The 13,468-nt window shown below is 36.6% G+C and overlaps 1 protein-coding gene across 3 annotated transcripts in view; it reads right to left on the reverse strand.

The window, feature by feature from the left end:
* The window catches only part of HEPACAM2 (HEPACAM family member 2), a 43,006-nt gene that overhangs the window by 14,596 nt on the left and 14,942 nt on the right, over nt 1-13,468 (reverse strand). For all 3 annotated transcript variants that reach the window (XM_032592523.1, XM_032592525.1, XM_032592524.1), the window contains one exon: nt 5,821-6,117. In XM_032592523.1, coding sequence (XP_032448414.1) covers nt 5,821-6,117 — 297 coding nt within the window. The remainder of the gene's footprint in view (nt 1-5,820; nt 6,118-13,468) is intronic.

A 13,468-nucleotide genomic window follows, 5' to 3' on the forward strand; every position in this document is an offset into this window, starting at 1 on the left:
AAATGATCGAATTTGCACATTCTGTCCTTCAGAGGATCCCACTTAGTCCCTTTACCATTACTTCCTTATCTCTTTAGATTCCTTCCTTATTGTCCTCTTGCCTCTTTTCCCTTTAGCTCTGTTAGCCCTACATCAGAGAACCACCCTATAGTGGCCAATGTCTGTCACCCCAAAACCTTGGCTATGGCAAATCCTTTCCCTGGAAAAAGAGGAATAAGCATAGTCCCTTTTCTCAGAACAAATGATATTCCCTGTTAGGCCTCCTTCTCCTCTAGAGCATCCTGACTATCTCTTGACACTGACTCTCCATCCCAGAACTTGAAATTTACTTCCTTTCATAAAATAAAAAATGCCAAATATGTCAAGGATCAAATCAAGGGGCATAGTTGCTGTAGTCTCAGTTCTAGGCAAGTGTGTCTTGGAGAGATGGACTTCTGAAACCCCCACTTGAAAGTAAGGCAGCAGATAAATTCTGATCTATTGCTACAGAGAATGTATAGGAATTCTGAATGTAGTTCTAGACACTTGCAGGAGCCCCATTCTTTCTTTTAGAGAGTTTCCTACCGTTTAGCTCATAGCATGCCATTCTCTTCATTATTTAAATATGATTGACTCATTTACCAAAGCCCTACTGCAAATGCTATTTGCCCCCTCCTTAGGCAAACAAATAAAATGAAATAACATAATTAAGTGCAAATATGGGCAAGAGGTGTGGTTTCCATGGCATCACAGCCCTGCTGTTTGAGAGACTGCACCCAGAACAGGGCAGCCATATGCCACCAGTCTGCTCGTCCATTCCGAGATCAGAATGGAGTTCTGAGATCTCTCCCAGACAGTCTGCTTGCTGATTATGACAGCTGATTCCTGTCCCTATAGAGATGAAAGCCCCATATTGGGGAGGGTGCTGTTTCTATACTCTCCCATGGCTCCACCTGACTGACACAGTTATTCTGTGCTAAAAGCTCATGGGAATGTCTAAGTTCTTAGGGTCTGGATGTCAGGGCTGTAGTTCTATCTTAGCTGTTTTCTCCAGTGGCCCAAAGTGAAATATATCTCCTTAAGATCTTAACATGAGAGAAGTTTCTAGGTAGAAGAAATTAGTCAATTCATTTTCCTACTTTGGATCATTTTCCTATTCTCTTCTGTATGAAATGATGTACAATAGAAATAAATATAAAAAAAAATGATAGGGACACATGGGTGACTCAGTTAAGCGTCAGACTTTGGTTCAGGTCATGATCTCATGGTTTGTGAGTTCAAGCCCCACATTGAGCTCCATGCTGGTGGTGCAGAGCCTGCTTGGGATTCTCTCTCTCTCCTTCTCCCTCTCTGCCCCTCCCCCATGTGTGCACACATGCGTTCTCTCTTTCTCTCTTTCTCAAAGTGATAGATTTCTCAGGATCACATACAAATTCAAGACATTTCTATTATATCTAAATTCTGAATTATAGCCATGTGGTTCTTGGGAATTCTAATAATTTATATATTTGAATATCTTCATGAAGTGTGAACACTTGAATTTCTCATCATAAACTTTCATTTTATATATATTGCATGTCACAATAGTGGTTTAGACCCCATTAAAATTGTAAATCATGGACATCTGCATTCAAGGAAGTCCTTAATCAAAGAAATAAAATCATTTATTTTTCAAATACAAATGCTAATGTATTATTTTAATTGCTATTGTTTCCTTGAAACTTATATTCTAGATATTATTTTTAGTTACAGGTATTTCATAATTTCTCATTAATATGAAAGCATATACATGTCATGGACAAACCAGAGTATCTCTTTGTATATAGCACAAAGTTAGTTAAGGTGATGAGAAAATATACACTATCCTGGATATGTGGTATACGTTCTAGAAAGACCATAGTCTTACTGATATTCTCAGTCAAGAATGTCAAGGGAGGCAGTTTATATAATGATTAAAACAAGGGCTTTGAATTCAGATATTATTTTATGACTTACTAGCTGTGTGACCTTGCCCATTGTCCCTGTTTTCTGTAGTATATCTCCACTGAGACAGAAAGGTCAATTAATGTCTCAAATTAGATGTGAATAATAGCCCCGGGGTAGAAGGCACCATCTGGAGTCAAACATCACTTTCTCTGGCCTTCCTCTCCCCAACTGAAAATCTCCAATAAAACTTTTGATTCTTTCCTGACCTTGTTATTTTCTTTCCTTATTTGTGATCTTGGAGTCATCTTTGACTCCTTTGTCCATTGCCCTCCACAGCTTTTTGCTGAAACTTTCTGGTTGGCCACCATGTTATGTGCCTCACTAAAAACAAAAACGTTCATCTATTTCTTAGTACTAGACTCTGGTTACACCAAACACAACTTGGCTCTGAAAATATCTCAGAGGCAGGTATCTTATCCCTCAAAATTCTCTACAGATCTTAACATAGATTGCTTCTCAGAGTGTATGATCAGTAAGTGCTCAAATGGTAGTTACAAGTGATGTTCATTTTTTCACTGTAGGTTAGTGTATATTTAATCTCCATTGCGGAGATTCATTAATTTGGAAAACAAAAAAAATCAAATACTTAAAACACATCAATACTACTCATTTTCTTTGGCATTTGTTGCTGTTTGAGTTAAAGTTCTGTGGACATATAGGAGTTGAAAAATAGCTCTAAAAACCACAAAAAGGTCACTAATGTTGACAACTCTGAATCCCTCTGAAAAATAAGCACCTGCTCTTCTTATTTACTATAATAACAAATACCTGGTCTTTGTACAGGTCAAACAGGTTTTTTATATTTTGCAAAAGGCAATTATTTGATATAAAGACTGTAGCTGTCTTTGGGCGTCAGTAATAAGATCTTAATCAAATATTGGGGGCTTCTGATATTATGAAAATACCTTAGCCAAATATTAATGGAGAAAGTTCAGGCAGTGTGAAAGTTGTCAACGTGGTATACAACTACATATTGGAGCTATGTTTTCATTTGCAATGAGCATAAGGAACAAGTCTAAGATGACACCCAGATTGCTAGTCAACTACTTTATATGCTTAATTATGGCTTGCTTTAAAATTATGTTTTGGTCAGCCACTGAGGCTAAGAGCTGGTTAATCCTAATAAAATTTTAATAAAATAGAAAGCAAATGATGCACCTTAGCTGTTCATATGCCTGCTGTGTATATTAAGCTGTGGTCATTTTGTTAGCAGGAATTTTTTTTCAGTTGGCATTCTCAATGCCTACCCCAGTATTTGGCCAATTTTAGGTGCTAAATAATGAATAAATGAGCGTCAGATTTAGAGCACCCTAAACACAGATACGCTTTGGGGAGCTCTAAAGGAAATAAATTATTATCTACTTCCCAAATGACACATAACTCAGGTAAAAATTCTAGAGCTGCATTGTCCAGTATGGTAGCCACCAGATACACGTGGCTATTTAATTTATTTATAATTTAAAATAAAATTTAAATATTTAATAAATAACATAAATTCAGTCCCTCAGTTGCAAAGCTAAATTTAAATGCTCAAAAGCCACTGAAGCCTGCTTCTGATTCTGTGTCTCCCTCTCTCCCTGCCACTGTGCCATTCATGCCCTGTCTTTCCTTCTCTCAAAAATAAAAGTAAACATTAAAAAAAATTAAATGCTCAAAAACCCATTGAAGGTAGTGGTTACCGTACTGGCTAGTGCAGATCAAATATTTCCTTCACTGCAAAAATTTCTATTGGATAACACTTTTCTAGACAGTGTGGTATTTTCTTCACATAAAAAAATAAAACTTCACCATGACAGTTATACAAATTCCAATATATTCAGGTGATTTCACAAATATGAATACATTCAACTTTAAGGAATCATGGAGGGATTCTATCCACTATGTATTTCTTTATCAATTTGTAGTTTGTTATAGTCTTAGAATTCTTGGTGGCTTTTTAATAAGCTCAAAAGACTATAGGGGAAAAAGAAACACCTTAAACACATAATTACCACACTTGTGCTTGTTTAATATTCAGATTCCTAGATCCTACCTTCAAGGTCCTGACCCAATAGGTCTGAGGTGTCTTAATGAAAATACATCATTAGACCTCCCCAGGTGATTTTGATGCGCATGGCCCAATAGCTACATATTAAAACATTTAGCCTAAGAATTATAAGGATTATATTCTTGCTTCATTTATTCAACAAAATGTATTAACTCTTTCTATATCATGGGCCCTAATCTAGACACAAGGGCTGTAAAGACAGAGAAAGAGAAGATATCAATTGAGAAAGTATTGTTTGGTGTTACCTTTTGCTCACTTGTTCCTACACCACTAATAGGCACCCTAGCCATCCATCCCTGCCCAAGCCTGCTGTCAGGTGTTCCCCAGGTGGATACTGACTTGTCTTTTTTTTTTTTTTTTTTTTCAACGTTTATTTATTTTTGGGACAGAGAGAGACAGAGCATGAACGGGGGAGGGGCAGAGAGAGAGGGAGACACAGAATCGGAAACAGGCTCCAGGCTCTGAGCCATCAGCCCAGAGCCCGACGCGGGGCTCGAACTCACGGACCGCGAGATCGTGACCTGGCTGAAGTCGGACGCTTAACCGACTGCGCCACCCAGGCGCCCCACTACTGACTTGTCTTTATGTGCAAAGCTGAGTCCAGGAAGGACTTGATAGTAGCAGTAGAAGTAGTAGAGGAAGAAGCAAAAGGAGAAAAAGGTGGGGGATGAGGACAAGGTGGAAGAGGGGGATGAGGAGGAGGAAAGGGAGAGGGAAAAGGAGAGGGAGAGGAGAAGAAATTCAGGAAAGAAGGAGAAGGAATAAGGAGAGAATAAAATGGGTTTAAGAGGTAGGAAGGAAGGAGAATGGACAAACGTGGTGATGGGATGCTGGGCACAGCAATAAGCAAGAGAAAGGGGTCTGGAGTGGCATTTAGCTTTCTGGTTTAGGTTGGTAGACAGCAGGGCCATTCACTTAAACAGGGAATACAGAAATAATAGTTATTTGGGGGAAAGAAGATGGCTCAGTTTTGGTATGTTGGACTTATACACTGCCTCTGGTATTTCAAATGGGAGATAATCAGAAGGTAACTGAGTATACAGTTTTAGAGCTTTAAAGATATAGATTTGGGATGTACTAGTGTTATATGAAACCATGGGAGTGAAGGAAATCATATAGGAAAATAAAATCATATTACAGAGAAGAGAAGGCTTAAAAGGATGGGAATTTGACAAGCATACATTTTTGGGCAGTGATATTTAACTTTTTGTGGATCAATAGGCTTTCTGAAAAATCAGATTTTTCTGAAGAATTTAGAATTAATTTCTAAAGAATGTCAAATTTCACAGACCTACAAAATTTGTAGTTTCCAAGGTGTTGAGACCCTTGTTGAGAACTTCCACAGATTGCAGGTGTTTAAGTGATAAAAGAGGAAGGGAGGCCCATGAAAGACAATGAGAAGAGGAGTCAAATTAGATAGTAGGAAAACCAGATTTCCAACTCACTGAGATTTATTCACCTGAGCTAATGCAATAGCAGATATAAACCCAGTTTAAGTGAGTAAACTGCTTCTCTTATGTTCCTGTTTGTAAAATCAAGAGCATAAATGCATAGAGTCATTTATTGAATTCCCTTTTTCTTCATTGTCCTTGAGAGTTAACAATTGAATCCCCCCTCCATTATGTTTTGGGTTTTCTTTCTTTGACTCATAGAAGCCATGGATTAGTTTACTCAGGAAAGAGAGTTTCTTAGAGTTTATCAACAATCCACAATGGCTTTCTGTTCCACACAGGTATAAAATTGGACTATTAGAAGGCCAGCATGCATTTGTGTTTCCTTTGGATCCTTGCCTTTTATGTCACACTTACCTACAGAAGTGATGATGACTGTGAAATGAGCTTCATCTCGCCGTCCAGTTACATTGTTGTAAGCACAGCACACATAATCAGTTGGCTTCTGGGCTACTTTCTCAGATGTAACTTCCAAGTGAGGTCCATGCTTGATGACATATGTTGTATTGTCAGTCCTCCGGATCCAGGAGTAGGTGTTGGGGGGGTAAGAATCAGCAGAACAGTAAAACAAGATGGCTTCTCCAGTGTCAACAGTAAACACTTCCCCTACTTTTAGCCCTTTGTCAGAATTAACTTGAAGTCCATAAGGTCCATCTGCATTAATTGAAAAAGGAAATAAAGGGGTGGCATAAATAATCACAATATAGTTATAGAATTTTGGAGAGGTTAGCAGTATTTTACTTTCTATGAAAGTCTTTATGTTCAACTTGGCAGATAGATCCTCATTTAGATTCCCAATAAATCATGAGGACCTAAAAATGTGTTATTCTGGTATCCACAACAATGGAAATTATTTGAGGTGTGATTGAACTTATCTGATATAGTGAAAGGCTTGAAACTTAGTGTGTAATTTCAGAGACACTGCCATCATAACTGTCATGCTAAGTTTTGAGTATTGATACGTCTGCAATCATGTTAGACAAGTTCCATCTTTCTTAAAACAGAGTTGCACTTGAAAGCACTTTAAAAAATAGATTATGTCCATTATTTTCTCATTGACAGCCATATTTTGAGTATTATCTGTTTTTATTCTCAGTTCTAGGATAAGCCATTCAAATATTTATAAAATACATAGTTTCACATGGAGCACAAATTTGTGCAAATAGATACAGAAGTGTCCCATTAGCAGTTAAAGAATTTTAAATACTCCTCCCTGCAAACTAAGCTTAGAATTCTATTTGGAAAAATAATCTCTTTATTATTATTAACAAATATTCATTGAGCATCAGTAAACTATTTAGTCATGGATATCCCGTGGTGTTTGTCCTTACTGCAATATTCTTGTAGCATTTTGCTATTTCTATGGCACCAGAATGGCTGCAGATAAAGACACATTTCCCATTGCTTTCTTCCAAAAATAAAGACAGATTTAAAAATTTTCCCAGCTAGATAAGTTTTTCTTGTTCAGTCTAAATCCTGGCTTCTATTCTAAAAACTTCAAGGTTTAGGTATGATTATGTTCATTTTTCAGCTGGTCATAACCAATATTTATTGGCTACTTTCCATATAAAGGCACTTTAAGTACTTACACAGACTACCACATTTAATCTTTAAAGCGACCACATGAGGTAGATGTTATTCCCATTATAAGATGAAGGAAGAAACATTTAAAAAATTTATTTTCCCATGGTCACATAGCTATTATATAGCAGAGCTAGGATTCTATAATATATGTATTTGATCATTCACATTACCTCCCCAAAAATGTATGTGGCATAATTTTCTGTATCAGAACAATTTCTTATTGTATAACTATATTATTAGTTCTATAATAAGTAATTATCTAATTACATATTAATTCTGTACTCATTTAATCAAGTAATAAATCAAAAAGCCCTGTTTGAGAGATATTGTTAGATGGTATATTTAATATATGAGAGAAAAAAAATGTGTAAGACACAGTTCTTACACACAAGGAATTGGTAAACTAGAAAAGGCTATGGGTGGTTTGCTCAGTAATAACCTAGTCTCAGAGTTCTGACTTTTTTTTCAATATTTATTTATTTAGATAGAAAGATAGAAAGTGCAAGCAGGGGAGAAGCAGGGGTAGAGGGAGATAGAATCCCAAGCAGGCTCCATGCTGCCAGTACAGAGCCTGATGCTGGGCTCAATCTCACCAATAGTGACCTGCACCGAAACCAAGAGTCAGTCGCTCAAACGAAGAGTCAGCCAGGTGCCCCAAGGTTCTGATTTTTTTAAAAAAATGTACTGACTCTTCATCTCTCATTGTATGGAATAATATGATATAATGATTATACAGTAGTCATTATCAGTTATCACTACATTTAATCCTGATTTTGTCAATTGTTAGTTACGTGTTCTTCAGAAGTCATTTAAACTTTTAGATCTCACTTTTTTCACCTTTACTATGAAACACTGACTGGATGAATGGTTGGCACAGTTCTTTCTACCTTTGAAATGCCTTTGAGTGATTAATGATATGCTAAAGCTATTTTGGATACTGACAAGCCAACCTCATATTTGCGGATTCCCAGAGTGGTTCTCTATTATGTCAGCATTTTCTGACCGATCTATCATTGGAGAAACACATTTCCTAAGATAAAACAGGAACTGAAGATGCAAAACAATAAATTATATTTAGCTAGGGAACATGCACTTTACACATACTTGCTTCCTAAAGACACAGACATCTGAAGGAAACTTACAGGTATATATATATATATATATATATATATATATATATATATATACATGAGATGATCCTGATTTCAGGAAGCGAACATAGAAGTTAGTATCTTCAAATTTGAAGTAATCAGGAACAGGAGATGAATAATTAAAGTGAAGAGAAATGAATACCCTTTCCTGTAACTGTACTAGCTGTACTAGAACCCTGTCATTTCAGCCTATGATACAGTCTCAGGGGGAAAACCACTCTTTCAGAAGTGTGTGCTAAATGGAACCCTTTTATTCTGAATTCCTCTAAATGTAGGTTGTATAACGGAAATGAAAAGTTGTTTTCACTCACTCGACCAAAATCAATATTGAGATGTTACTGTGTGCCTAATATTGTTCTAGGCATTGATATGTTACCGTGTGCATAATATTGTTCTAGGCATTGCGGGGGCAATCTGAGGTGTGATAGACAGGATTCCTGTGGCTATTCTCCCGGGCTCAGTGCAGCAACAGCATCCCCTTACATTGTCAGCATTGATAGAACATTAAAGAAGCAAAGACCACCAACTGGTGGGTATTGGTTATGCTTCATATTGTAGGAAACCAAGGGAAGGAAACAACTAAGGTTGGAAGAGCAAGAGACCCAAGTCTGTGCACAAAAACTAAAGTCTGAGAGAGCTTTTCTGTGAGCTGTGATAAAGAAGAGAAGTGTGGTCATAAAAATACAGCCATTCAGTTTAAGTCTCTGTTTTCACTGGCTTTCAGAGTTTATAGAATGTGAATATAAAAACAAATTGCTTGATAATTTGACACACATAAAAATGAGTGATATTCTTTTCAGTGTGCTGATGTTACTCGAAACTTTTTGAGAACTCCTCAATTGGAATTGCCTTAGGATCCTGCCACATAATGGAGTATTCTCAAAAATAGTAATTCTTGGGGCGCCTGGGTGGCTCAGTCAGTTAAGCGTCTGACTTCGGCTCAGGTCATGATCTCACAGTCTGTGGGTTCGAGCCCCGCATCGGGCTCTGTGCTGACAGCTCAGAGCCTGGAGCCTGCTTCCGATTCTGTGTCTCCCTCTCTCTCTGCCCCTCCCCTGCTCATGCTCTGTCTCTCTCTGTCGCAAAAATAAATAAAAACATTATAAAAAAATTTAAAAAAAAGAAAAAAATAGTAATTCTTTCATTTTGTAGAGTGGACTCAATATGTAAAGGAAGTCCACTGTCAGAGCCAAGTGGTGAATAAGGTTAATTACCTAATTTAATAATATTGCTCTAGTTTCAAATAAAATATGCTTATAAAGAAAGGAATCTTAGCATATCTTTCCTGTATGCATGTATATTTTGATTTTGCTACTTCCTCATTTGTTGGGTTTTATGATTGGCATAAACTTTTCTCCTCTGCCTTAATTAAATGCTATATCTGACTCTTCAGAGTTAGCCTCAAAATCCCTCAAACTCTCTCAGCCCCCATACAAACATTTCTTCCAGTTCCTGGAATCTAATACATTGAACCATTTAAATTCCTTTCTTCTGATATGATTTATTAAAATGTAACATATTTTATCTGATTATACAAGAAATATATGTTCATTGCATAAAACCCTAAAATTCAGAGAATCATGAAGATGGAAAGAAAACTTATTTGTAATTTTACCATTCAAAGAATGAATATCCATATTTCAGTGTATGATTTTTAAATCTTCTTTTTTTAATTTTTTAAAGTTTATTTATTTATTTTGAGGGGGGGAGGGGCAGAGACAGAATCCCAAGCAGGTTCCATGCTGTCTGTGTGCAGAGCTGGGGGTTCAAACTCATGAACCCATAAGATCATGACCTGAGCTGAGATTAAGAGTCAGACGCTTAAGTAACTGAGCCACCCAAAGCACCCCGATCTTTAAATCTTCTATACTTCTCTCTCTCTCTCTCTCTCTCTCTCTCACACACACACACACACATACACACAGATTGCCTTTCTTTCTTTCTTTCTTTCTTTCTTTCTTTCTTTCTTTCTTTCTTTCTTTCTTCCTTTCTCTTGCACTCTGCACTCTTCACTCTTAGAATGTTTTTTCTTACTACACTATGATGTTATTTCCTTTTGAGCACTTTAGTCTGTCCATCTTTTACTGTGAGGTGTAGCCTAATACATTATTCATCAGAATGGGCAATCCAATTGAAGACATTTGGAGTGATTCAACCAGTGTGGCCTCTGACATTGAAAATGAAAGAAGGATAATTCTATTTTGACTTTGGATTATGGTTTAGTTTCTTGCCTGTGGCAGAGAACTCCCAGTAGAATTAAACCCTTTGCCTCAGAAATGGCTGTTTACTAAGTGACTTATAAAATCACATATCATCTGTTCTTTTTCACAATTTATGACTGGGCGGGAACAGTACCTAAATTTCCATCATGATGCTGCTTGCCACCCTGCTTGGGGAGCAGATGGTAAGTATTTACAGTGAATGACCTTTTTTTTTTTCCCTTTAATTTTTATCACTTAGAGTACTTCCCTGCAGTCGTGCCATATGTTGCACACAAAATACAGTGGTTACTGGGTTATTATTCACAACAGAGCTGGAGGGCATAGACATTTCATGAACTACAAGTAGGTATTTGTCTGAATTACTGACTTGACGTTATATTCCACCAAATCCAATACCAGGTTATGACATCATGACCTCATACATACATGGCCCATCTTGACAGATTCTGTTATACTTTTTCTGCTAAAATAAAAAAATAACTCCTGCTTTCATGAAGGAAGCTGTCATAGAAACAGTGCCTTAAGAAAACAGAGTAGTAGATTCATACTGAAATTCTAAGTTATGATGTAGACCTCCATGGGAGAATTTTGCAATATGACATTTTTTTTTTTAATTTTTTTTTTCAACGTTTATTTATTTTTGGGACAGAGAGAGACAGAGCATGAACGGGGGAGGGGCAGAGAGAGAGAGGGAGACACAGAATCGGAAACAGGCTCCAGGCTCTGAGCCATCAGCCCAGAGCCCGACGCGGGGCTCGAACTCACGGACCGTGAGATCGTGACCTGGCTGAAGTCGGACGCTTAACCGACTGCGCCACCCAGGCGCCCCTGCAATATGACATTTTTATTGAGGAACTTTTCTAAAGATCAGAAACAAACACACAAAAAAACAAAAAAACAAAATGAAAGGCCAAAGCACTATAATTGAGAAGCTGTTATCTTATTATGGGAATTTAGCCTTGTTACAGCATCCTCAAGTAACCCTGTAATTTGAAAGGGATATGAGGAAAGCTGTTCCATTTTAGTCAAGTTCAAGAAACTCGTATTGAGTTGGTTAATCTTAATCTGTGTCAGGGAGTATTGAGATGAATAACGCAGAGCTCCTACTTGGGATTGGGGTGCTTATGAGCAGAAAGACTCCAGTGCAGTGAGTGCCAGGAAAGATGGTGCTACAGGAGTACAGCAAACCTCTTTGCGACTCTGAAGAGGTGAGACAAGGCAAGGGCAGATGAGCCTTTCTGGGGAAGATGATACTGTGAAGGAAGAGGAGAGTGCAACCAAGTGAAGAAAGGGAAGTGGGAACATCAACCAAGGCACACATTCCCAGTTTTCATAAAATGATATAGACTGCAAAAATAAGGGTGCCACATCAACAGAAAGGATAAATGACCAATATTTCCATTATATATTTTATTTAATTACTGTAACCCCAAATCAAACCAATACAAACAAAAACAAACAATAAAATGGGCTAAAATAGCAACAGAAAGAAAAATTTAAAAATTAATGAGTCTGGGTTGTGTTTCTATATGTTATGTAATAAGTAATAATTATTTAGCACAAACTAGACCATGATGTTTGATTTTTGAATCAAACAAATGATGAGTGATTGAGTGAATAAAAGAATGAATGAAGGTCAGTAAGATGAGATGTTGACTGAGTGAAGAGTTTTGCATTTGAATGTAAAATTAATCAAGAAAGAAAATTAATAATACTATATTCACAATTACCTCTTAATAAGACTAGTAATTGTTCTTAAATAATTTACATAATTCATCTTTATAATGTGTGAGTGGAACATACATATGTACATTTTCTAAATGTTCTTCTTTCTACTATCTGCCATTAGTCTTTAATCATGACTGACATTTCTCTGTGAGATTTCCATATACTATATCTAAAAGAATGTAAAGAAGGAAGTTCAGTCTATAATAGAAGACATGTTCTGCGAAATCTGAATTTATTCAGATGGGGATAGTTTAATTCTTTAAAATAACACAGGATAAGAAAGAAGATTCAAGAGTTTAAAGCATATAATATTTAATATTTATAGAAAGGATTATGATTTTTCCCTCATTTTTATTCTTTACACATGGTATATAACCATATTCTATGGTAATAATGAGATTGGGGCATGAACTTGTACATGTCAAAAGAAAAATCTTATTCTTACTTTGCCAGATTAAAGTAAATGATATAGCTAAACAAAAGTGTATTTAAAGATGCAAAAGATACTTTCATGTATCTGTGATTGTTTATGCAATTTCCCCCAGGAATTTTTCATTTAAATCTATGGCTAGAGTTTAGAGATAGGCAAATAGATGAAGAGATAGATAGATATAAGAAAGAATTGATGTAAAGAAACTATTTTCATGTAAACAAAATAACGTATGTTAACCAAAGGTAACGTTTGGGAAAGACAAATGTTCTTCTCAAGGTATTTTTTCCATTTTCTCTTTGCAGGCATCTTCTAAATTACCCAAGCTCTCCATAACTTCTTGCTGCCATGTTTCCAATTATGTCAGAATAGTTTTGGCACAAGGGAAAAAAACAAGAAATAAAAAAGGAAGAAAAAAAAAGCTAAGATCATTGAGTTCTTCCTATGTGCTGCTCAGTGGCTTCTTTATTCATAAAATCTCACCTAATCCTCCCTATCCCTCTTGAGACAGGTATTAGACTTACACTGAGAACTGTAGATAAGGAGATGAGGACATGGGATCACTTACACATCCTGCCAATGGCAGAACCAAGGCTTTAACTGAGGCAGTCTGAATTTTCAGCTCAGGCTCATCACTACTGTGCTCTCCACTGCTCTCCCAAATGACATGATATTAACTAGAATTTAATGTGATTGAAACAACAGATCATCAGTTAATAAGGAATGTTCCACCATAAGCTCACTTCCTACTGCCTCTCATCTCACTGAATAATGGGAAGTTCCTTGGGATTGATATTCAGTGGATGATATCTGGATGGTTTAATATCTGGTTTTGCATTTTGTACCTTGTATGTGAAGGTAAACCATTTAGACCAAGCAATAAACAATGT

Source organism: Lynx canadensis, chromosome A2 (genome assembly GCF_007474595.2).
Source record: "Lynx canadensis isolate LIC74 chromosome A2, mLynCan4.pri.v2, whole genome shotgun sequence".
NCBI classification, from domain to species: domain Eukaryota; kingdom Metazoa; phylum Chordata; class Mammalia; order Carnivora; family Felidae; genus Lynx; species Lynx canadensis.